This window comes from Cibotium barometz, chromosome 4 (genome assembly GCF_041138505.1).
Source record: "Cibotium barometz isolate CiBa-2024 chromosome 4, ASM4113850v1, whole genome shotgun sequence".
Taxonomy (NCBI): Eukaryota; Viridiplantae; Streptophyta; class Polypodiopsida; order Cyatheales; family Cibotiaceae; genus Cibotium; species Cibotium barometz.
Window position 1 is genome coordinate 48,209,679 of NC_141049.1, and position 26,887 is coordinate 48,236,565.

The following is a 26,887-nucleotide window of genomic DNA, read 5'->3' on the forward strand; positions in this document are numbered from 1 at the left end:
GCAGAGCTATCTCTTGGCATTTATGAGAAAGAGCTCTTGGCTGTAATTCATGCACTTACTATATGGAAACATTACCTTCTTGGGACTGATTTCACTGTGAAGACAGATCACCAGAGTTTGAGATATTTTCTTACTCAAACTAAATTGTCAGAGAAGCATATGAGGATGGCCAATTTCCTCTCTATGTTTCATTTTCAGATCTTGCACACCCCGGGAAAGAAGAATGTAGTGGTCGATGCATTGTCACGAAAGCCGTATGTAGCAGCTATCTCGGTTGCCTCTCATGGGGACTTGTCTATCATGCGTGATTTGTATCATACGGATGCTGATTTTGCCACTATTTGGGCTGATCTGATAGCTGGTTTTGCACATGCCTCATATGTGATCAAAGAGGGTTATCTCATGAAAGATAATTACCTATGTGTGGTGTCTGACATAAGGCAAAAGGTTTTGGATGAGTGCCATGCTCCTCCATATGCTGGTCATAGAGGCATAATGCCTACTACGCACATGATTGAGCGGTATTTCTTTTGGCCAGGTATGCGGAAGGACATAGAGGCACATGTACGTGCATGTATCACCTGTCAAAAGATCAAATTTGATAGGCAAAAGGCACTAGGTTTGCTTCAGCCATTGCCTATTTTCACGCAGCCATGGGAAAGTATTACAATGGATTTCATTATGGACTTGCCACGTACCCAACAGGGTAATGATGCAATTTGGACAATTGTGGACAGGTTTAGCAAGCAAGCTCATTTCTTGCCGGTCAAAAAGACCATCAAAGTTGAGCATATGGTTAAAATATATCTTGCACAAGTGTTCAAACATCATGGAATGCCGAAGTCCATTGTGGGGGATAGAGATCCCAGGACTACAAGTCTCTTTTGGCGGACCTTATTTGATAATATGTACAGCAAATTGGACTTCTCATCAGCTTATCACCCTCAAACGGATCGGCAAAGTGAGGCTGCAAATTCAGCCGTGTTGGATCTCTTGAAATGTTATGTGGCGGATCAGAAGTCTTCTTGGGAGAAGTACTTGCCGCTTGTGGAATTTGCATACAACAACACGGTGCATGCATCTACGGGAAAGGCCCCGTTTGAGATTGTTTATGGTAAGGTGGTTTTGCCACCCATCCTTCGCACAAAGGATGAGATATTTGCAGCGGATGAGTATGTAAGAGACTTGGATATTGCTTTTGCTCAGGTGCGGACAGCCATTGCAAGGTCACAAGACAAGCATAAAAAGGCTGCCGACAAGCATAGAAGGCAATTGGATGTTAAAGAGAATGATTGGGTATTGCTGAAATTTGAGAAAGCAAGACTTGCAAAGAGGCCTGGCAAAGAGGGTGCATATCCTAAGCTTGCAACCAGGTACTATGGACCTTTTCGAGTGATCGAGAAGATGCGGCGGCAACAAACACCTGGCGCCCGCCCAAGCGCAGGTCGTCGGCGTCCCCGGTGCTTTCACGCCCACTTGCAGCTTAAAGCAAAAGCGCTCGCAGGCGTTGGGCGGGTATATACACGGTAGCTGCCCTGCGTCGCCCATTGAGAACACCATCGCCAGCTGTGCCCACCATCGCCAGCTGTGACAGTCGATGCCTCCTGTGGCTCTTGCAGCAACCCACCTGTGCCCTACTGTAGAAGCCTTACCTGCAAACAGCAACAGCATCAGCATCAGCACGAGTCAGCACTTCAGCAAAGCAGCATCCGTACCTGCACAACAGAAGCAGCATCTCATACAAGTCATCAAATACATCGACACCCCCTTTTTGCAACATAAATCAGAAATTGCCTGAGGTATTTGCTTCAATTTTGGAATTTGCATGTCCAATCATCAATTGAGCAGGTACAATCATCAATTGAGCAGGTACAGGTGCCAAATTGCTCAAATTTTGAGCAAAATTGGCAAAATTGGGTGACATTGGTCACATTCCGCGTCAATTTGCAGGAACTTGGATGTCAAAATTTGGGGCTTTTGATGTAATTGTGCCATTGGGCATTCATACATGCTGTATGATGTGAGCAATCTCACATTTGGGCCAAAATTGCAGGAAATTGGAGTGCAAATCAAAGGGCTTTTGTGCCGATTGGGTTGATTTGCATGCAGGCAACACTGGCATTTGATGCTTTGGGCAATGTGTTGATGCCTGTCAAGCACTCAATGTGCCTGTAAATCAAGGGGCTTTTATGTATTGGATGTATATGTGGCCAGGGGGAAGCATTGTGAAGACTCTGGATGCCTTCATGTGAGTTAATGTACCATGTATGATCAGAAATTGATCTTGAATCAAGGGGCTTTTCAAGATTTTATGCTTGTTGAGCTTGGCAAAGCAGCAGGCAAGACTTTTATGCCTTGAATCCTCAGAAATCCACTTGCAGTCAAGGGGCTTTTGCCCAATTTCTGTTCGGGACTGTTGTATGCAGTGGTGGGGACTGTAAAAGTCTGATTTTCACTCATTTGGACAGCCAGGAGAGCATTTATTGTTGTTGTACTTGCTGGTACAGATTTGGTACAACTTTGTACAAGTTTTGGCATGGCTGTACATTGATTTGAGTGAAGAAAAGGCTCATTTTCAGCTGCTGTACTTGCCGGTACAGATTTGGTACATCATTGGTGAGCACTTAGAACTGTTGTACAGTGTTTTGGAAGGGGAACAAAGCACATCTAAGGTGTTGTCCTAAATCTGCAGCAACCAGATTTTGGTGATTTTATCACATATAGTGGGAGTAGAGTTGCATTTGTGCTTCTGCAGTGGGAGATAAACTTTGGGAGAACAACTGTGAGCACCTTGTGTGCCTTTGGTGCAGTGTTTGCACATCTTGCAGGGAGTCAGGCATTGACAAAGGTTGCATATTGGTATGGCAACCACAGGTGAGAGCTCTTCATTGCTTCACATCAAGAAGCTTGAAGGCTCACATAATTATGACATTTGGCAAACCCAGTGCTATAATGTGTTGCTCCAGAAGAAGCAGCACAAGCCCATCAAAGAAAGGGGTGTAATGCCCGCTTCTCTTACTGCTGAAGAATGGGAAGATATGGATGAGCTGGCAAGATCCACTATCATGTTGTCTGTGTCAGACACACTACTTTTCAGCATACGTGAAGAGAAGACAGCTTGGGGAATGTGGCAAAGATTGCAGGACTTGTATGCCCAGCAAAGTGCCTCAGGCAAAGTGTATTGGTTGAAGAAACTCATAGGTCTTCAAATGAAGGAAGGGGCGTCTATGACAGCCCATCTAAATGAGTTTAATGGTGTTGTCAGCCAGGTAATCAATCAAAAGTTGGCAATGGACGATGAGTTCAAAGCCACCTTTCTCTTATGCACTTTGCCAGAGAGTTGGGACACATTCAAGACAGCCACTAGCAATTCGAATGCTATGCTGTCATATGCAGATGTTGAGGGTGCTCTCCTTCAAGAGGAGACGAACAGGAAGAACAACTCTGTTGGAAAGTCCAATGCAATGAATGCACGTGGGAGATCCCAGCAAAGGGGTAAAATCCAAGAACGGGGAAGGAGCAAGTTCCGCTCCAAAAAGGACTTGGAATGCCATTATTGTGGCAAGAAGGGACATATCAAAAAGCAATGCTACAAATGGAAGAATGATCAAAAGGAAAAGGGCAAAGGAAAAGACAAAGACAAAGATGAAGGCAAAGATGCAAAGCCAAAGGGACAGCTTGATGATGCTGATTATGTTACCACATTTGGTCGTGGAAAGTGGAAGATTAGTAAGGGCTCACTGGTTGTTGCCAGAGGCTCTAAGGTGGACACTCTTTACTTCATGCATGCAGGTGTTTGTCACCATGCTAATGTAAATGCAACCGAGCTGTCGGAAATCTCTATGTGGGATAGCCGGTTGGGACACATGAGTGTCAAAGGAATGGAGCAATTGTCTCGTTTTGGTTACTTGCCTTCTCTAAAGTTCTCAAGTTTTCAGTTTTGTGAGCATTGTATATATGGCAGGCAACTCCAATGCCCCCACAAGAAAGCTCTTGGACAGAAAGATGCTCAGTTAGAGCTTGTGCATATAGATGTATGTGAGATGCCTCAGCTTTCTTTGGGAGGGGCAAAATATTTTGTGTCTTTTATTGATGATGCCACACGCAAGGTGTGGGTTTATCCTCTTTGTTTGAAGAGTGATACATTCTCAGTGTTTCAGAAGTTTGTTGCTCATGTTGAGAATCATACTGGCAAAACACTGAAGGCTTTGCGTTCCGACAATGGTGGAGAGTATATGTCCAAACAGTTTCAGGACTTTTGTGATGCTAAAGGCATCAAGAGGGAGCTCTCTACTCCTTATGATCCTCCACAAAACGGGACAGCAGAGAGGATGAACAGGACCATTCAGGAGAAGGTCCGTTCTATGTTGTCACATGCTGCGTTACCTCATGGTTTTTGGACTGAAGTTGTTATGACAGCCGTTCATCTTATAAATAGGTCACCTAACACGAGGCTTGGTGGGAGAGTGCTAGAGGAAGTATGGACAGGGAAGCCTCCGTCCTACAAGCACTTGAGAGTGTTTGGTTGTGTTGTGTACATGCACATACACAGGGAAATACGCACCAAACTTGATCCTAAGTCTCACAAATGCATATTCCTAGGATATGGTGACAGAGGTGAAATGGGGTATAGACTTTGGGATCCAGTGAATAGAAAGATTATACGCAGCAATGATGTCATTTTTGATGAAACATGCATGTATAAGGAGCCTACAAGGCAACAGGAGCCTGGCAGAGTCATCTTTGATGATGATGGACATCATGGACAACAACCAAGGGCTGTAAATCAGCCATTACAGCAACAAAACCAGCCCTTAAATGGTGCTGAAAATGGTCCAAATGGACAGCCAGAGATGGCAGAAGATATCCCTATGGATATCCCACAGTTAGAGGAGATACCGGGGATGATATTTCGACCTTATGGCATGGAACAGGAGCCACCAATAGGTGATGTGCAGGCTGGACAGCAACCTGCAAATGATGGTCATTGGGTACGGAGGTCCACAAGACCCTCCAGAGCCCCTGACAGGTTTGTTCCAGGGGTTGACTACTTGATGCTCACTGACTGTGGGGAGCCCTCATGTTATAAGGAGGCTTTACAGAGGGCAGACAAGGCTCTTTGGGAGCGTGCTATGAAGTCAGAGATGGATTCTCTGCACAAAAATGGAACATGGAAGTTGGTGCATTTGCCTACAGGCAAAGAAGGTTTTGCCATGCAAGTGGGTTTACAGGCTCAAAGTTGCACCTGATGCAAAGCTAAGATACAAAGCCAGGTTAGTGGCTAAGGGCTTCAAGCAGGAATATGGTATGGACTTTGATGAGATCTTCTCTCCAGTGGTCAAAATGACCACACTTAGAGCTGTATTAGCTTTGGTTGCTCATGATGATCTGGATTTGATTCAGATGGATCTGAAGATTGCTTTTCTTCACGGTGATCTTGCATGAGGAGATATATATGCAACAGCCAGAGGGTTATGCAGTGAATGGAAAGGAGAAGCTTGTATGCAAGCTGAAAAAGAGTCTTTATGGGCTCAAACAGGCACCAAGGGAATGGTATCATAAATTTGATACATTCATGAAATCACAGGATTTCAGGAGGAGTGACATAGATCACTGCTTATACACCAAGAAAGCTTTGGATGGCAGTCTATTGATCCTCATCTTGTATGTTGATGATATGTTGATTGTCGGGAAATCTCGTAAAGAGATGGATGCCTTGAAGAAGAGGCTGCATCAGACCTTTGATATGAAGGATTTGGGTGATGCAAATCACATTTTGGGTATGCGGATACTTCGGGACAGAAATCAGCATGTGTTGTATTTGTCTCAGAAGGAATACATTGGCAAAGTTTTGCAGAGGTTCAATATGGACGGGGGGAAGAAGACTAGTACTCCTTTGCCTCCATATGTGAAACTTAGTGCTATGGACAGCCCACAGTCAGATAGTGGCAGGGCTGATATGGCCAAGATTCCGTATGCTTCAGCTTGTGGCAGTCTCATGTATGCCATGGTTGCTACCAGGCCGGACAATGCATTTGCAGTGGGAGTGGTTTCTAGATACATGGCCAACCCTGGCAAGAAGCATTGGGAAGCAGTGAAAGGTGTCATGAGATACCTGAAGGTCACACAGGATATGTGCATATGCTTTGGCAAACAGGATGCATTAGTGCATGGTTACACGGATTCGGATTATGCCGGTCATCCAGATAACCGGAAGTCTACTACCGGTTATGTGTTTACATTCACAAGAGGTGCTGTGTCATGGATATCCAGGATGCAGAAGTGCACTGCCTTATCTACTACAGAGGCCGAGTATATTGCAGCCACAGAGGCTTGCAAGGAGGCATTATGGCTATCTCGGTTAGTGGTTGATTTGGGTTATACAGGGGATATTCCATTGTTGCATTGTGACAGTCAGAGTGCCATCCAGTTGGCAAAGAACCCTGTCTTTCATGCAAAGACGAAGCATGTGGATGTGAAGTATCACTTCATCAGAGAGGTGATAGAGAACAAGCAAATTCAGCTTATTAAGATTCATACGGATGACAACCTGGCTGATCTGTTGACAAAGAGTTTGCCTCCAGAGCGATTTGCTCATTGCAGACACTTGATGGGCATTGGATGAGGCCAGTTTCAGCCTTGATATGGCCTTGTATATTATCATGTACATGCTGATTTTTCTTTTCCTTCATTTAAGGGCACTTTGCCTTTAAGTGGGAGGTTGTTGGGGTAAAGGCATTATGCCCACCCTTATAGTGTATACAAGCCCATAAGTTATAGTACATAGTACACTTAGTACTTTTAATGTACTAAGTGCACTATGTGTACTAGTGCAAATATACATGTGTGATAGGGGAGTCACACACTCACATTCCATGAGTTGATTTATCCCCACATATGTCTCTCTCTCTCTCTCTCTCTCCCTTCTTCTCTGTGTATGTGTCTCCCACATGAAACCCTAACTCTAATCTCCCTTCACGAAGCAAAGTGGAAAGGAGGCAGGGATGAGAGTGGTGGGAAAGCGCGAAGGCATGCGAAGTGAAGAATACAACGATGAGGACGGAGGCGTGTGAAAAGGTGGAGAGGAGGGCTGCGCAAAGCGAAGCACAAAGGAGGCAGGGGTGAGGGCAGCGGGAAGTGTGAAGGCGCGCAATGAGGGGGGGTTGCATGTAGAGGTGGGGGGGCTTTCAACTCGATAGATTCTCAAATGTTGCAAGAGTTCGATTTTTGAGTTAACCTTTGCCTTATCTTTCCACAATCCAACAATCATATACAAGATTAAATCAAAGCTTTTATTTCCAAAAAAGCCCATGCAAGCAACAAGATCGAGCTCAAGTGGAACAAAAGACAGTATCCTCAACCACAACAAGTTCTTGAGGAAAAACTCTTGTTCTCCTATCGTTTATGGAGTCAACCTGGAAAATTGGATAAACTTGAATCCTTAAAGCCAATTCTAGTTAAATTGCCCGACTACATCAAGATTTGGTAAAATCCCTAGGAGTTAACATAGTTCTTTGTTTCACCATTTTGTGTTGTTGTTTAGTATCTTAGCTCAAAAGGTTTAAGTTCTTATGAGGAAGAAGTGTGTGTATGCTTTTGTGTGTGTGTGTTTTTTATTTTTTAAAGTTTCTTTCATTCATGTAAATGTTTTGTTTTGTTTTCTTGTTTCTTGTTTTTTGTTTTTTTGCTTTTTTTTTTGTTTTTTTTTGTTTTTTTTGGGTTTTTTGTTTTGTTTTGTTTTGTTTTGTTTGTTTTTTTGTTAATGTCTTAATTAAAAGTCTTCGTTTGATATCATCTTTTGATTTCCTCTCCTTAGTAGCTAGGTTTGTTAGTTTATTTATTTTTGATCTTTCAAATGCTTTGTTTTTGTCTTTGTCCTTCTTCACTATTATTTCTTTCTCAAATCTCTCAATTCGTAAGTTCAGATTTTTCTGACCTTATGAAGGTATATAACATCCTTCTTTGTTCACAAAATCATAGAATTATTAGGTATTTCAACAATAAATAAGTATATACACGCATCCTCCTCTTGGGTAGCATTCCTTGAAGAATGCTCCTATCAGGCCAAAACTATCCTATTCCGAACACCTTTGATAGAATAACTAGCATGAGTTGAAATCTCTTGTATTGCTAAGTCTAGTTACATACTTTTGAGTTCTAAATTCCAGGGAATCCCATACCAAAACATAACTTAATTGTTACTAGCAGTAATACGCTTACTTAGTACATCATAGGTAACTTTGATCGAAAGGATTTCTCTCTCCCAATCAGATGGTTCCTTAGAGACATATGCATAGAGTATCTGTGCCAAGGTCTAATTGTAACATGTAGCGGAATTATGCACAATGAAGGATCCTGTCACACAAAGTCTCGCACCGCCTTCTTTATCCTGAGTTTTGCGAGTCTTTAGCAATCCACTTTATCACTTCAAACTTTAAGAGATGAGAGAGAGAGAGAGAGAGAGAGAGAGAGAGAGATAGATCTGTACACCTTATTGGGTCCCAAATTACCCACTGAAGGCCCCCCTCCTATTGCTAGGAGTACTTGCTTTATTATCTTTGAAGAGAATGAATGAAGGATTGACTTGGGACTATAGATAAGCCAAACGCAAGACCTTTGAAAGATTGAGAGTCGGGCTGAACTGTACATGGCTGTAGAAGCATCAATGATGACCGATCTCAAGCCTATACATGCTTTCAATGGAATGTAGGAAGGCTGCAAATCTGAGGCTGAGAGAAGGGGCTGATTGGGACTGATTCTAGGTTGTGTTATGCAGTATGAATGAATGAGAATGCTGCGTTTTACCTACACCAAAGTGGCTGTAGCAACACGATGAGATGTATGACTGCTGAATTCTGTTGTATGCTGAAAACGCAAGGTGGATGAAGCAAGGTTGCTGGCTGATTGCTGTGGATGGTACAAGCGATGATGCTCCTAGTGTTGTAGGACTGAAGCGGTTGCTCCAAATGATGATGAATGATGAGATCTACTTGCTGTAGGCTGAATCGATGATGAGCCAACTGCTAAATGCTGAGATGCTTGAATGGATGAGCAAGGGCTGGTTGGCTGGCTGCAAGAGCTGGCCGACTGTAGCATTAAATGTTACACGACTTGCTACTATGGAATAATGGTAATAATGCTGAAAATATCATGGAAAAATACCTGATAAATACTAATAAATATGATAAAAATATTGGATAATATTCCAAGGCTTCTGCAATGGTGTATGTGGTCTATGTGCATATGGGATGAATGAAATGCAATATGCAACCATGATCTGATGCAAACCCTAAGGCTTCTACTGAATCTATATGCATGAATGATTCTCTCCAAGTGGGTTAAGGGACTTGATTGACTGACCGACTCTCTAAGGCTAAGGAATGACCTACGTAGCTTCTGCTTGACATATCCTGGATTGAGGATTACAATGGGGCCACGACATACGACAGATATTGAAACCTAAAGAGTTCTACTCCTGTAGAGTGTTGCACTGATGATGAGCCATCTTGTCACCATGCACTATAGCGCAGAGTGCATATGACATTCCCTTTTGCTTAGCTTGGCGGCAGGTTCATGGCTTCCAAGTAGTCCGCCAATAACTGGGGGTACTTTTGAAAGAACTCCTCGTCTAGCCAAACGTCTTCATGGGTACCTCGATCTCGGTTCGTGTAGAACTGACGGAGTCTTCGATCGGAACCATGCTTCCAACTATGAAGAAGGATTAGCTCAGGCTCAACGATCTCTGATTCGTCTACTACGTCTGGCTGGTGTTCATCTGAAACGTAAAAAACTTCTAGTGCAATATATGGTTTTAGCCAAGAAACATGGAAAACATCATGCATCGTCCAATTGTTAGGTAACTTCAATTTCATGGACTCTTGCATGGTCTGAATGTGGGTTTTTCTACTAAGAGCATCGGCCATTGGGTAATGCTGACTAGGGATGTACTTGTTCAGTCCTCCAAGCAGGTAGAAGAGCTGACTCCATTTGGTGTGCGGATGACTCCACTGGGTACTTGGCATCGTTGGGAGCCACCTAAGTGCTTGTTGGTTTGTGTTGACTGTAAAAACTCGCCCATAAGGAACATGTTTCAAATGTTTGAGTACTGACTGTTGTTCTAGCTTGTTCTTGAAAGTCTTGGAAAGACGATAGGGAAACTTGCTAGGAGGTTCTGTCCCGATATGATGATCCTCATGACGAGAGGGTGGGAAACTCGATGGGAGATCATTCTTAAGCAAAATGTCTGAATGAGAAAGGAGATCTGCCAATTGAGGGACTAAAGAAGAAGACGAGACAACTGTTATTGATGAGATAGAAGCTGTCTGAGCATGAACAGAAATCAATGCTTCTTTCGTTTCCTTGCGGATAGCTCATCGGGCTTGGAGATGAGAAATCAAAGGAATGCCAAGAATGTTCCTATCCCTACGAATCATGCCAGGCTCAGGAAAACCTTTAGAGATAATAAAAGTGTCTTGCTCCCAATTGGAAATAGGTTCATACTGACAAAACCACTGGATTCCTAAGATCATGTCACACCCCAAAAGAGGAGAGAGAATGAAATCTCGTTGGAATGAGGCCTTTTGAACTTGAAAAGGAAACTGTTGTGCCTTTTGAGAAATGTGGGTGCGGAGACGAGGTGTAAATCCGTCCACCTCCAAATGATAGGGCACTAAGGTACAGCTCATGTTGGTAGCCAACTGGGGAGAGATGGCGTCCTCAGAATTACCCATGTCAACAAGGACTATGAACTGGCGGTGCTTGGCAGAGCCATAAGCTCAGATCAGGCTTTTTTGTGTGGTTGTAGCCTCACTCTCCTGCTTAGCATCAAGCACCATCGATAGCATGGGATGCATAGAAGGTAAGAGCTGAACCGCATTGGTGGTAGTAGGCGGTTCTAGAGGAGTGGGAGATACTGTGACAACTGGGGGAGAAGGCTCTTTGGAGGCTTGCTTGGCTTGCCATTTTTGACAATCCTTCTTATCATGCCCAATGGTATGATAGAAAAAACATATGTTGTCTGACTGGTACTTCCTTTTCTCCTCTGGAGGAAGATGTCCTCCACTGATGCCTACTTTAGCCTTTTCCTCAGGGGTTTTCTTAGGCTTGGGTTCCTTGCTCCCTGAACTAGAGAAAAGCATGGATGCAATGGTGGACTGTCCAGCGGAGTTTGGAGTGTCCTGAGAAATTAGAGCATTCAGTGGTGGAAAAGCAATGGCGTGTACCATTCTCCAGTAGACAAAGAAAAGTTCTGTTGAAGTACTTTCATGCTAGATGGATTGGAGCGCATTCACCACTGCACAGTGCTGCTTACATGTTAGATCCTGAATATTGGAATATGGATTTGATGTCCAACGTTGAGGTGGTGCAAGATTTTTATAAAGTGGTAAACACTTTCTATAATAATGATGATGATCGTGTACAGTGCATAAAGGAGATGACCTCATTTCGGTTGAAAGAGGGTTTATTTTCCAACTCCCTTGTTCAACAAATGGCTAAAGAGCAACCTGCATGGAAGTGGTGGATGATGAATGGTGGTGAGCATTATAACCTTACTGGAAAACTGAAGCACAGGTGACTCGTTTTGTCTAAGTCCATAGAACTCATCTGCCAGGTTAGTCAAATACGGGGGGGGGGGGGGGGGGGGGGGGGGGGGGGGGGGGTAGAAATCTAGTCTTAAGGTCATGGACAAAGGTATCCCAGTGAAAAGCTGTGACACCTGTGATGTTGTGATGTGGTCTGTATGGATACTAGACCATTGCTGCCACCAAGTGACTGCCTCACCACGTGAGGTGGGGAGCTGCTACGTGGACTTTGTACTGAGAATCTGTTAGCTTTGCCAATGGAAAATAAGCATTAAACTGATGAATAAATTGATTGACAGCTAAATGATCACACTTACCATCATACTCACTAAAATTCGGTTGAGTTTGGATGATGGTTGTTGATGTCCCAGGATGCTGGTTGGTGGCACCTATGGGTGGGGAAATCGAAGAGAGGTGTTGATATTTTAGATGCATGGCTTCCTTTTCCGTTGGTGTTCGAGTAACATGCGCTCTCAACCGAGCTCTCGTTGGTGCTCTTGAGTAGCGAGTTCAGCCTGACGCCGCTCTTCTGTGTTATGCAGTATGAATGAATGAGAATGCTGCGTTTTACCTTCACCAAAGTGGCTGTAGCAAAACGATGAGATGTATGACTGCTGAATTCTGTTGTATGCTGAAAACGCAAGGTGGATGAAGCAAGGTTGCTGGCTGAATGTTGTGGATGCTGTGTTTTGCTGATGGTACAAGCGATGATGCTCCTAGTGCTGTAGGACTGAAACGCTTGCTCCAAATGATGATGAATGATGAGATCTACTTGCTGTAGGTTGAATCGATGATGAGCCAACTGCTGAATGTTGAGATGCTTGAATCATAGTTGTCAGGTACAATCATAGTAACATAAAAACCCGTTTTGCCCTCTCGAAACGGCACGAAACGTTTCGAAACAAAACGAAACCTGCCCATCGAAATGGTGTTTCGCCCAAATGTAAAGTGAGGTCAAAAAAACAAGCGGGGGGTTTTTTTTTGCAAATGCGATTTTTGCCGTCATTTCCGTCCTTGTTTGCTGCCCATTTGCCACTTGACGCATCCAACACTTCTTCTCGGCCGCAACTTGTTGCTCTGCCTCTTCTCCTTGTCCACTCCTCCTTTTCGCTCCTTCACTCCTTCTCCTCCATGCCTCCTCTTCCTCTTCCCTTTTCCTCTTTCTCTCTTCTCCTCCACGGTCCACCCCTCCTCTTCCCTCCTCCTCTTTCTCTTCTTTTCTTGTCTTCCAACTTTCTCTCCTTTTCTTGTCCTCCAACTTTCTCTCCTTTTCTCCTCCTTCCCTTTTCTTCTCACCTCCCTCTTCCCTTTCAACTTGTTTCTTTCCTCCTCTCTTTCTCTCCTTTTCTTGCCCAAATTTTGAAAATACCAAAACACCTACTCCCAAAATCATGAATTTCATACCCACTAGTTCCAAAACATGCATCTTCATCTTTCTGTTGGCTATGTTATAAATTTGATATGTGTATATAAGAAGTGTCATTTCGAAACCTTTGCGTTTCGTCCAAAACAGAGGAAACGAAACCTTCGAAACGACGAAACGGATGAAACGTTTCATGTTACTATGGGTATGATACCGTACAGGAAAATACGGTATGATATATATGTTTTTTTCTTATCAAATGATAAAATACGGTGTTAAAAAAAAAACTTATAAACTTAGATATTTTCAATTTCGAGATATGGAGTATTTTAAAAAGGAGGGAAGCATCATAGTACAGAGGAAGCTCAAATAGCCATAGACAAGCAAAAACAAAACCATTACTCCCATAAAATTTTTTTTTGGGTGTTTTTTTTTTGGGAAAAGTCCGTTGAGTCCGTATGGTATTCCGTACGACATGATATCATACGTCATACGGAAACAACTATGGCTTGAATGAGATGCAAGCGATGGCTATTTATATAAGCAAGGGCTAGTCGGTTGGTTGCAAGAGCTGGCTGACTGTAGCATTAAATGCTACACCACTTGCTACTATGGAATAATGGTAATAATGCTGAAAATATCATGGAAAAATACGAGATAAATGCTAATACATATGATAAAAATACTAGGGCTTCTGCAATGGTGTATGTGGTCTATGTGCATATGGAATGAATGATATGCAATATGCAACCATGATCTGATGCAAACCCTAAGGCTTCTATTGACTCTATATGCATGAATGATTCTCTCCAAGTGGGTTAAGGGACTTGACTGGTTGATTGACTCTCAAAGGCTATCGAATGACCTACGTAGCTCATGCAAAAAAAAAAAAAAACCACTATGTCAAAATGGTAAAATCGTGCTATAATAGCATTATGTGTTCTACTAGGCTTAGGTAGACCCAGGATAATTCCACCAATCGACACTTTATAGCTTTATTAACATGATTAAGACTTAATTAACGAACATAAGACAAATGCTGATAGAAAGATTGAGTTGAGATGAGTTATTTGCATTGAGACAGGGGCCTTTCTTAAATAGAGGCCGAAAGGGTACAAGTGAAGAGACACATCCCTGGGAAGGGGTGTGGCTCTTGAGTCAATGGTTATGTCCTTTGGACTTAGGGGTGTGCCTTTTAATGAATAGACATGTCCTTTGATAGTGACCCATGTGTAAGGGTGTGACCCTTCACAGGTGTCCTTTCAGTTAATAAGAGATTAATGAGTAATTAAAGAGAGATTAAGAGAGTTAGTCACAATCGTGACATTCCCTCCCACTTAAAATAAAATCCAGGGGTAGTTGTTGAGACTCTGGAAGAAGAGAAAATGATTGAATTGCTTCTGCATCCAAAGCTCTAGCTGCTAGATCCCATGTCATGGCATTATTGTTGACCATAACAATCTTGCATATACCAAACTAAATATTAACTGCATCTGCAACTTGTCTCATCTTTACCAAAAGCATGAGAATCATATCTGTAACTTGAGTAGAACTTTTGTTAACATCATTGGTAACTTCGAGGTTTGTCCAAGAAAAGACTGAATCTTCATTTACCTTTAGAGAAACCATAAGCAAACTGTCTTGATTCTCCAATATCAAGGATTGTGTCACCAAACTTTGCATTTGGTTAGTGACCATCATTTGGAAATCTGAAAGGGATTCCATTGGCTTGTCTGGAACACGGATGTCTTCAAGGGTTGTCGTAGATGAAGAAGAAATATCTTCCATATGCTTTTCTTTGCTTAGAAAGTTGTTCTCGGGACAAGTTATGTCCAAAGATTCATTTGCAGCGACTGAAGTCATGCTGCAAGAGTCTGCGTCTGATTTATCCTTTGCACCACTGAAGGTAAGGACTGGAGTCTTCATTTTTGAAGAAGAATCATCATTCACCACAGCGTCAGGTATCTGGTCAGAGGTAAAGACTACGTTTTGCACGGGCGTTGAGCAGGCTATTGCTTCTGCCTGGGTCACGGCAAGAAAAGGAGTTGTGGACATTGTATTTGTCACACATGTACAAGAATCTTCTAAATCTTCAACTTTCTGAGCAGGTATTAAGGCTTCCAATGTAGAAGGGGGAGGTTGAGGTTGTTTGCGCCTCTTAGACCTCTCAAGGATCCTCTTGCACAACGTGAGAATGAGTAAGTCTTCAACACTGCCACCAAGAGCTTGCAAGGACTTGAATGTAGGGCATTGCTCGTGAGGGGAAACTTGTCCAACGTTGCGACGTTCACGACCAAGTACTCGACTAGGGTCGGACACACGTGCCACTAAGTAAGCCCATCTTGATATGGTCGATTTCTTTCCAAGATGTGATCCTTTGGAAGCTTCATGTTGCTGCTTCTGTTGATAGTGATTCAAAGATGGATCTTTCTCATAACTGTTGTAATGCTGAGAATGTTTGCGACGAGCATGCAGAGGCTCGAACGAAGGTATTTCATGTCTGGTGGTCTCTACAGAACTGTGCTGAGGACAAGAAACCTGTTGTGGGTGTTGTACGCCGAGGAGTTGCTTGCCGGCAACTTGAGGAGGCTTTGGCTCACCATGGATCAAGTGTGACGAAAAGGTTGCCAGAGAAGGCTTCAGGAGTAGTTGAAATGCCTTCATTTTGATTGCGCTAGTAAGAACCATTCAATGGAACATGTGCTACCACGAGCATACGCGCCAAAGAAACCTTGAAAATAGACAAGGTAGCCGGAGAAGTGTGAAAGGTAGTCAACATGCATGCCAAGAAAGCCATTGCTGGAGACAAGAGGGGCGTACATGAAGAGGGTGGCATCCTGACAGGCGGGGGGGGGGGGGGGGGGGGGTTTGTTGCCGAATCGCCAACGGAAAGGGGTGCCGGTTCACACTAGCGCGCACGCTTGTTGGTTTTTTTTTTAATGCGCTGGTCGGCGGCTGGCCGTCGGGTTCTCCTTTTTCTTTTTTCTTTTTTTTAAATGGTCGGCGGCTGGCCGTCGGTTTCTCCCTTTTTCTTTTGTGTGTGTGTGCGCTGGTCGGCTGGCGGTTTCCTTGCACTGGCGGGTGGCTGTTCGGTGCTGGCTGCCGGCTGCTCACGTGGCTGGTGGAAGCCACGTGTATAAAAGGCTTAATTATAAGCCTTAAGTTATGGGTGTAAAGGTGACGGCAGCAAAGCGAAGAGGTATCGCTTCGTAGGGGCGCCACCAGCAAGGCGAAAGGTGGCGGGCGCTATTCGGCGGACGAGGGCTTAGGGCCGGCAATTGCTCTAAGCAAGCAAGGGCTCACACCTGCCAACACTGCCACGCGGACCCACCAAAACATTAAGTGAGTACTCGTAGGTGTACCGCCACGGGTGGAACTCGCCTGTAGGGCGGCCAGGCACGGAGGCCGAAGGGCAACAAGGACCCGTCTAGGCACGAGGCGCGAGGGCAATGACTCCTGGTGCGCGAGGCCGCGTTCACGGGACCACCGAGGGCGCGGGCAGAGGGGGACGGCTGCAGGAACTCCCATCGGGCTGGGACGGGGAAAAAAAAAATTTCAGCGAGGCTTAATCTTTAGACATCTGCTGCAGGTAAGATCTTTCCTCCACCTCCATACAACACCGAGAAGAGGGGTGGACGAGGGAGTGCCACGGAGAGGGTGAGGGCTTCACAACCCACGGGTAGGAAAAAAAATTTGCTCTGATACCACTGTAAAGCTTTTATAGCTTTATTAACATGATTAAGACTTAATTAACGAACATAAGACAAATGCTGATAGAAAGATTGAGTTGAAATGAGTTATTTGCATTGAGACAGGGGCCTTTCTTAAATAGAGGCCGAAAGGGTACAAGTGAAGAGACATCCCTGGGAAGGGGTGTGGCTCTTGAGTCAATGGTTATGTCCTTTGGACTTAATTAACGAACATAAGACAAATGCAGATAGAAAGATTGAGTTGAGATGAGTTATTTGCATTGAGACAGGGGCCTTTCTTAAATAGAGGCCGAAAGGGTACAAGTGAAGAGACATCCCTGGGAAGGGGTGTGGCTCTTGAGTCAATGGTTATGTCCTTTGGACTTAGGGGTGTGCCTTTTAATGAATAGACATGTCCTTTGATAGTGGCCCATGTGTAAGGGTGTGACCCTTCACAGGTGTCCATTCAGTTAATAAGGGATTAATGAGTAATTAAAGAGAGATTAAGAGAGTTAGTCACAATCGTGACACATAAGCTTTATCGAAAGCAATACTCAACTTTATCACGTACAAAGACCAAGTAAGAACAAAATTACGCAGCTCGCTGAAGCTCCCGCCCCCCCCTCCCTGCTCGCACTGCCTGCATACCTGTGCCCCCCGCTCTTCTTGCCTGCTCTCTCCTTGCGCCCCCCCCCCTCTCTCCTCGCACCTCCCCTTGTCACCCCCGCCTGCTTCGCTTCTGCGCCCCCCTCCTTCGCTGACTGCCCGCCGCCTTTTTTGCTCCCCCCGCTTGCCTTTGCTGCTGCGTCCCCCTCCCTCGCTGCATTGCCCGCCTCCCCTCCTCGCCTTCGCGCCCCCCCCTTCTTTCGCGCCCACCTCCACTCTGCAGCGCCCCGCCCCTCCCCTCCGCCAGCTCTTTTCCTCCGCCCCTCCCCTCTTGTGCGCAGCTCCCGCCTCCCCCCCTAGGGTTTCTCCTTTGCCGTTTCACCCCCCCCCCCTTCTTTTTTGCTGACTTCCGCCCCCAGGGGGTTTTTTCCCTTTTTTCTCCAGCCTTCGTCTTCCGCCTCTCGGTGTGCAGCTCGGTTCTTGCAGGATATCCGCTTTCGCCTCGCCTTCGCCACAGCTTCAGACTCTGATGGAGGCTCCTCCCGCCCCGCCTCAGAGGGACTCATCCGTAGCCCCCTCGCCCGCCCCTGAGGACACCCCCATCAGGCCTTCTCTTTCGCCAGAAGAGGAAGCGAGCCTCACCGCAGAGGTGGAACGCCTCCAGGCTCATTCCACCATCTGCCGTATAGTCGGCACTCGCCCCAACAGAGGGGAGATCCGGGATCTTCTCCAAGTCCGCCTTCTTGCAGATGTGGGCAAGATCCTGGACGTGCAGCTACTGGGCCATGGACATTACCAGATCGAGTTCGAGACCGCCCAGAGCGTGGCCAAGGTCCTTGCCATGAGTCCCCTTGACATCAGGGGTGCTCGGGCTTTCTTCAGACCTTGGCAGCACGGCTTTGACCCAGCAGCGGCTGAGCAGGGAGAGCGCCTCTTTCATGTTACAGTTTGCTTCCCTGGACTCCGCCGGGAGTATCTTCCGCTCCTCTCTAGGCTAGGAGCATTGGTGGGCTCAATACTAGAGACTGGCCCCAAAGCAGCTTCAGTGGTGGCCAGAGCAGCTGGGCTACCTTTGGTCAGAGTTTTGGTGTCTGACATCTCCTCCCTTCCTAAGGTCATTCAGCTACCTAGGATAGGGGGGGGATGGATTGATCAGAGAGTGGAGTTCTCGGGGCTCCCGAACCAGTGCTTCATTTGCAGGCAGGTCGGCCATCTGGCCAAGGCCTGCCCTCGCAGGAGACCCCGACCCTCACCATAGCAGCAGGCCCCTGATGGCCCGCCCACAAATGCGGCTAGGCAGGCTGCCTCCGGGACACCTGCTCAGGCCACAGAGACCTCGGAGTGGCAGCCTGGACAGGGGTGCCGCCGAGGGAGACAGCCGCAGCAGCACGCTCAGAGACCGCTGCAGCAGCAGCCACAGTCTCAGCCTCACTGGGTTCTCGTGAGGAACAGCTTTGCTCCTCTCCACGAGGAGACCCCTGCGGTGACGACTGAGGACCAGGAGATGCCAGCACCCCCTCCTTCCCCACCCCCACCCCCACCCCCACCCCCGTCCCCTCCCACCGCCCCTCTCCCACCTTCGCTTCCTCCCGTCCCCGCTCCGGTTTCGGCAGTGACTCCCTCTCCACCCCCCTCGCCCCCCCCTCCTCCTCCCCCGCCCGCCTCACCTTCCCGGGAGGTCCTGGCAGTCCCCTGGCGTTCACCTGCAGTTCGGAGGGCGCTGAGCACCGACCTCGCTCGAGCACCACAGAGGAGGCCTACCATGCCGATTCGGGCTTCACGGATATCATCTATCCGCAGTCAGCTGAGTTGCCTCGGCATTAGACAGCGCTCGGAGGTTTTTGATTACGCCTTCACACGGCTTTTTGGAGCAGAGGGCCCCCATGAGCCAACACCCATCCGAGTTCATGTAGTGATACCTCCGGCCCGCGGGGAGGAGGCACTTGATTCAGCGGTGGCCTTCTCGTTCCCGCTCTGTGGCCCTTGCGATCGGGAGTGGACTCTAGAGCTCGCTCTTAGCACTTTGAAGACTCAGGCAGTTGAGTTTTCTCATCATGTGAGCGATCTGGAGGTGACAGATGTGATAGGCCGACTATGGGAGTTGGCTCATTTTTTCTTGGATCCCGGGAGTGTGGATGCCTCAGGGATTCGACATTTGGTCGTTCGCATAGTGGCAGACTTGGCACGCGACCCTGGATATGTATGTATACACGAGGTTGCTCTGTCAGAGCGGGAGGCAGTCGCCATGGGCCACAGCCACTGGCGCTTGATCCGTGATTCTTGCAGTACACCGGGTGGGCAGATTCGCAGCCGCTCGGATGGGGACTACTCTCCATCCAAGCCGCCGGCGAAGGCCCGCCGCACGGCTGAGACAGCATCCACCTCAACAGGTCATCCATGAGGATCATCTCATGGAATGTACAGGGCCTTAGCGGAGCACATTTTATACGCTATCGTGGTTGCTTGAGGCAGGAGCTTCAGAGATGCCTGGTTGGTGGTAGCATTGATATTTTGATGATGCAGGAGCACCACTTGGGTGAGAGCAGGAGCACCACTTGGGTGAGAGCAGGATCCGGAGATATGGTTCGGTGATGCCTTGTAGATGGGACACCTTTTGGTCTGCAGGATTTGGTCCTCTGGGTGGACAGGGAGGAGTATGCATGGTCATTGCAGATGTATGGCGGCAGGCCATTGTGGATCGAGGGATCATTGTGCCTGGTAGAGCACAGTACGTCATTCTGAGGATGCATGATGAGCTATTGGGCGTGCTGAACGTCTATGCGCCCAATCATGCTAGTGCCAGAGCAGAGTTCTGGACCCAGGTTACGGATGCATTGCCAGAGGCCGCACATTGGTGTGTCGGGGGAGACTTCAACATGCTTGAGGACCCGGCCGATAGGGTGGGAGGCAGTCATGTTACAGTGCACGGCACGGAGCTTGCAGCTTGGGACCGGTTTTGCATGTCACTGAGGATCACTGATGCATGGCAGCGTGCTCTGACCAGGATGCAGCAGGCCAGTGTGCCCAGGGTCTCATCGAGCTTAGCTCTTTTTTGCACGTTGCAGCTTTGACACGACTGGGAGAGATTCGCGAGCGGGAGCATCGTCATGTGAGTGGGTGGCGTCACAGCTGAGCCAGGCACGCCAGGAGGTTAGAGAGGCAGAGGAGCAGAGACATGAGTTTTACTATCGTCGTCAGGCCTCTCAGTGGACGCAGCTTGGTGATAGAGTGACTGGGGAGTTTTTTGAGATCACTGGACCCCGCCATGCTCGAGCAAGAGTCTGTCAGCTTGGTAGACCGGATGGATCGGTAGCTACTGAGCTCGGGGAGATCAGAGCCATTGCCACCGCATTCTATAGAGACTTGCTTTCAGCGGAGCCAGCCACTGAGGATCGAGATGCATGCAGACAGACTGTGTGGGCCCATGTGCAGAGGAGGGTCACAGATCGTATGCGTACAGTTCTTAGTGCGCCTCTTTCAGAGATTGAGCTTGCCGAGGCCTTGAGGGTCCTGCCGCAACATAGTTGCCCAGGGGAGGACGGACTGACGCCGGCCTTTTTTATGCGCTATTGGGACCTTTTGGGGCCAGGCCTCCGCAGGGCTTTCAGTATGTTTTGGACACTGGGGTGATGCCACAGAGCTTTTCAGAGGGCTTGATCTTTCTTATCCCCAAGGGGGAGGGAGTATTAGATGATATTCGGCATTGGAGGCCTATTACGATCCTCAATACTGTCTACAAAGTATCCTTGACAACATCTTTACTTTCTGGGAGGCGACGGCCCGAGCTAGATTTCTTGGCGAGGACTTGGTCGTGATACTTCTCGATTTTGAGAAGGCATACGATAGAGTTGATTGGGGTTTCTTAGAGGGCACTATGCTTCGCCTGGGCTTTGAGCCAGGATGGATCAGAGGGGTGGCGGCTCTGTATTCCACAGCTCGTAGCCAGGTGTTGATTGGGACGGGGGCCGAGTTTTGAGCTGACCAGATCAGTCCGTCAGGGGTGTCCCCTCGCCCCTTTTCTTTTTCTCTTCTTTGCGGAGGCTATGAGCATGTATTTGACGGCAGAGGAGGTTGGTTTGAGAGGACTCCAGCTCCCAGTCCGGGGGAGGACCTGCTCGATGCTGAGTTTGCAGACGACACGGGCTTATTTTTGCATGGCCAAGAGGCCAATCTTCTTCGGGCAGAGCAGTCGCTCCAGGTTTTTAGTGCAGCTTCAGGAGCATTGATCAATTGGCGCAAGACAGTGGCCTTTTGGATCAGTAGTGCTCCCACTCCGGCATGGAGCCCGGACCCCGGTTTTAGATGGATTCCTCCTGGCACAGCAGTGCGGTATTTGGGATGCCAGATTGGACTAGATTTGTCACGTGAGCAGCAGATTGTCCCGCTTCTTCTGAGCATTCGGAAGAAGCTTTTGTATTGGAGTATAGCTCGACTATCCTTGGCTGGGAGGGTGGTGGTGGCAAATTAGGTGCTGTTAGCGACCATGTGGTACATTACGTCTTGCTGGATCTTCTCGAGCTCTTGCATCAGCCAGGTACAGAGGCTGATCAGGAACTTTCTTTGGTCTGGGCGGGACGGTCAGCCAGCCCGGGCAAAGGTTGCATGGGCAGTTATTACACTTCCGCTGGCTCAGGGAGGTTTGGGCATTATAGATCCAGTCGATCAGAGTAGAGCCTTATTGGGGAAGCTTATTGTTCGGGGGCTGCTTCCAGGCGTTGAGCCTTGGAAAGAGCTTCTCTTGCAGCGGTTGCAGGCTCGGGCTCCCCCAGCAGGGGGCACTTGGGCACCAGAGATTCGCTGGATCTTCATAGAGATGAGGAGGACAGGCCTCAGTAGAGGATGGGAGGACAGATTTGCTTTGAGCATCCTGAGAGCTTGGGAGCTGCTGAGACCGGGACTCTCTCAGCGATCTCCTTCTTGTGTTGAGGAGCGGGCCAGACAGCCGCTCATCTGGAGCTATGCTGGGTTCTCGGCCTCGCCTAGCCTGGGAACCTTTAGCGGCAGGCCCAGCACGTAGCTTTGGAGACTGGCAGGCCTTCTGCAGTCTTCCAGAGGAGATCCAGGTGGAGAGGCTGAGTCACTTCAGAGGGGGGTTGATTATGAGGGATGATATTCAGGAGGCACTCACAGAGGAGTGGTTCACGCCCTTCGAGCCAGCAGTCCCACGGTGGATGGGAGCCTTTACACAGTTTGTGATCCTGATTGCTGTCAGAGCTTGCACTGAGGACGGCAGATGCCTTTACTATGAGATTCAGGATGAGCAGACTTCAGAGAGTGGAGGTGGAGTCGCCTTTGGTTGTAGAGTGCACCTTTCAGAGGATACGGGTAGTGGCCGCCGCTTCTCGGAAGTGGCATATTGACCCCGACCCTGCAGATGTGCTCCCGGATTGGCGCATATGGGCATATGCAGCGCGCCCCTTGGCCCGGCTACAGTGGGACCCGGGGGAATACGAGTGGCATGATCCTTATGCATCCCTTGAGGCCACAGAGATCACCTTTTTCCAGTATACAGTTCGGTTGGGGCAGCATATTTTGACGGCGAGGAGGATGGTCTCTCCAGCTGCAGCGGGGCATTGGCGGCTACAGGGACTCTCACAGGAGTTCCTGGAGGATTTTTGGGCTCGGCTCTGGGCTAGTCGACAGGCCCGCAGGATCTCGACTTTCCAGTAGCTGGTCGCCCACAGGGGCTCAGCAGCTGGCACCTGGCTTGTTTACAGCGGTCTTCCGGCGGCCTGCGTCCGATGCAGCCACCCTATGGAGACACAGAGACATTGCCTTTGGGATTGCCCTCAGGCGCAGCAGATTTGGCTGCGGATGCTGCGTATTCTGGCCCCCCTCTCTTCAGAGGGTATGTTTACGTGGGGTGCCGCTACTTGGTTGACTTCGTCAGGGCCTGCTATGGGCTATGAGATGGAGCAGGACAGTCAGGCCATCAGATTCATTAGGGGCCAGCCTCGCCTGGTTCCGGCACCGGATTTCTCGTCCGCCAGCTGGACGCAGGAGCGGGATTTACGATGGGAGCTCATCAGCAGCCTCACCATCTGGTTCACCTAGAGGGCCCAGTGTTTCACGGCCTTTGAGAGGAGACTGAGCCACCAGTAGAGACTGTACGGGGGATTTGGCAGGAGCTGATCCACACCCTGCGAGGACAGTATGACCGCATCCGGGGCGACTCGGATGAGGCGATCTTGCGGCGCCAGGCCTTTCACACCACCTGGCGCAGCGGCCCCTGCTACACCTTACACACGGGATCCCCCCGTTGGCATTACAGCACCTGTTTGGCTTCCCCCCCCCCCCCCCCCCCCCCCATTGTATGATTTAGCCTCTCAGTCCTTTGTACTGATGCTTGTATTTTGCAGCACATGGGGAGAGTCTCCCGGGCTGCCTTGCTGTATTCACTGCTCTGTTTCTCTTATGAGCAGGAGAGATCTTTTGTAGCCCTACGGGCGTTTTTATATAACTAATGAAAGGATCTTTTCTCGGGAAAAAAAAAAAAGCTTTATCGAAAGCACAATACATGTGCCTCAATGAAGGTTGCTAAAACATCGGTGGTTTTACTGGAGTGCAAATCTGTGGACTTCTTGTTTTCCCCTCCCTTGAAAAAGAGACTCCTATTAAGTATGAAAAAATATACAAAAGGGATATTTCAACCCAAACAAGGGGGGAATCTAAACCAATCAGGTGCCTTGTGCTGCCAACAAGGTCCCATATGACTGGCAGTGAAAAAGATGCCATTATCCCACTCTCTTATATACTGGCCGCTCTTTCACTCTGTAGACCTCGAAGATCCCTGAATTCTGGCTCAAGTGGCCATGAGGGTGTGGATGGTATCACCCCAAATCCTGCAAAAGCACTGTATATTATAAACCTACATTTCTGCAGTCCCTAGGCTAGACAAGGGAGAGGTGTCCACCCAGATTCTATCCTTAAACCACATTCCATCATAAAAGGCAGTATTGACTGTAACAGTACGCTGTTTAACAAAATCAGCCTACAAGCATTCTTTGTCAAACCTTGAAGAACCAAGCAACGGCCATCCCACATGTCAGCAGTGACAAGGCTTCACTAGATTTTTTGGGGAATTCTCTATATATGGTAGTCCCCTTTGTTGAACCCTCCAATTTGCTCTACTGGACCTCAGGGCAGGCAGGAGTTTGAATAACAAAGGCTACTTGATTCCACTGTCAGTGCTAGATCAAATTTTGCCCATTTTTGGGCAAGTTATCACTGTTTTTGCCTGTTTTTGAGGAAAGTTGAGGAGGGTTGACCAATCCATTTAGATTTGACGAGTGTTGACCAAGTATTGTCTGCTCAGATTTGATGAGTGTTGACCAAGTATTCACTATAGTTTACCTACTTTTGAGTGAGGCTTTGAGTTGAAGACATGCTTTTTGAGAAGGAAGTGGGAGATCCTCTCCAAGAATCAGACCGAGTTTGCTGTTATTGGTTCATTTGACTTGTGACTCGGAATTCTGTTGATGCAAGTTGATAAATAAAAGAACACATAAAAAGGAGGAGGGGGTTGGTATTATCTTATGCATTATACACATTATATACACATGCATGTGTATAAACGGATGCATAACATGTTCAATTAAATTGCTGTGTTATCTGCCTTCATTGTTTAAGTAAACTATTTGAGTTTAAGCGGGGTTATGACCTGTTACATGTTTCATGTTACAGGTTGGTTTGGAGCGGTCATCCATGCAATCTGTGTTTCATGTACAGCATTACTGCGTGTATGATGGGGAAGTTATTTGGGATGCAGAATTTGAGGATATGATTCTAATTAGCAAGAAAAATAGGCGTGTCGTTGATCATTCCCTACTAAGTAAGTGGAGGACTGTAATTCCCAATTAAATGCTGGTAAAGTCTGTATACCTTATCAACTCAGTGTATAAAGCTGACATGCAATTTTGTTTGCGTATATGCCATATTATTTGCAAGAATTGAGTACATGCCTTAAAGTTTAAGTGTAGGTCATCTCATTCTTATGTACTTTTCAAGGAGTAAACTTGAATAAAATGATGTCCAAGTGAGAAGCATTGTTTTGTGTGTGATCTTTGTTTTTGAGAGCCTAATCAACATCACATTTTCACTATGCCTTTTGAAGTCCTGAACTTCCATTGTCGGCCAAGAAGTTGTGGGAGTTATATTTCCTACTTTGAACGCACTTGAATGTTGAACCAAATATATGAATGGTCTTTTAAATGCAAGATTTTCTATTCCAGTTCTTCTTCTTTGGAGTTGTTCTGCAGTGTGGAAGCACCACTCGGCACAAAGACCACACACGGGGCTTTTAAGGGAGGGGTTCAGAATAGGTTTGCCTTGTTCTCCTTAAAGAGGTTACAATGTGAGTGAAACAACCAAGGTTAAGGCTTCACTTCTATTGCAAAATGGTTTTATCACTGTTGGTTGTCTACCATTAATCACATGGTTTCTTAACATGGATAAGGCATGAAGCTTAAGGTGTAGGCTCGAATCCATATGTGAGAATGTTACTGGGGGATTTTTGCACATTGGAAGAGAACCCAAAGGAAGCTAGTCACCAGTACACTACATAGAGCATGGGATATGGCTTGAAGGCGGAGGTACCAAGTTAATTGGGGAATAGTATGCTCCAAAGAACATACTAGATGACTATATGCATGGGATGGATTTAGACATTGATGGAGAAATCAAGGAGTTACCTTGCTCCATTTTGTGAGGGCTGTTCAGTGATCTTACCAAGGGAACCCAATGATCAGCTCTTCGCTTGCTTAAGAGCCTTAATCTTCCTCTACCTTGTCATTAGAATTGTGTCCTTATGCTCGTCTCCCTTCTTGATACAACACACTTTAGGTTCTTCAGCTCTTTACTTGGTCTACTAGCTTGAAGGACTATGCTTCATTGGATGGCTAGAACAGCTTCATGTGAGTTCTAACTTGCATGACCGTTTGTTGGGCTGTTGGAAGGCACCTTTAAACAAATACAAATTAAAAAGCACAGAAGGGAGTGCATCAAGTGAAAGAAGCAAACACTCATGTTAAATGATGAAAATAGAGCTAAGAACTTTTGTAAACTCAAAGATCCTAGAAAAAAAGTGGCCCAAGGCTTGTATAGCCTTATTGAGAAGGACGAATCCCCCCCCCCCCTCCCCCCCGGATCCTCCTATAGTTAACTGTTTTTCATCGCTTGTAGGTGCCCTCCTAGGTGCTCTTTACACCTGTAGGCAGTGCTATTGAGGAAGCACCTTGTGGGGTTTTTAACCCAGGGCCTCTTGGTCCTAGGCAGCTAACTCATGTATTTTTGTTGATATTCTTAGTGGAGAATCTCAAAAATAGACTCTGGATTTTCTTACATCCTCTTACCATGATCCAATTAACTAGGCTTGCAACTTGCAATAGCATTGAATGCTCGGTTTTTAGCTTCATCTTTCTTCCATCAGAATGAAGTTTTGGCAAAGTTTGTGTAGCAAACCTTAACGAGGTTGTTCTTGTCAGAGTTAAGGTTTGGTTTGGCTAAGTTTTCCAATAGATTCGTTGACCAGGCCATCCCAGCCAGGGGACTTGTATTTGTTGAGGTGGAACAATGCATTATCAAGTTCCGTGTCAGTAAAAGGTCTCTCCAAGGTAAGAGCTTCATCCATTTCCACTATTCCAGAAACA

The 26,887-nt window shown here is 46.9% G+C and overlaps 1 protein-coding gene across 5 annotated transcripts in view; it reads left to right on the top strand.

Annotated features, from left to right (window-relative positions):
• The window catches only part of LOC147639339 (uncharacterized), a 59,225-nt gene extending 33,948 nt beyond the window's left edge, over positions 1 to 25,277 (top strand). For all 5 annotated transcript variants that reach the window (XM_086790161.1, XM_086790157.1, XM_086790164.1 and 2 more), the window contains one exon: positions 24,924 to 25,277. In XM_086790161.1, coding sequence (XP_086646287.1) covers positions 24,924 to 25,100 — 177 coding nt within the window. In that variant the 3' untranslated portion in view covers positions 25,101 to 25,277. The remainder of the gene's footprint in view (positions 1 to 24,923) is intronic.
• Positions 25,278 to 26,887: the final 1,610 nt, after the last annotated feature.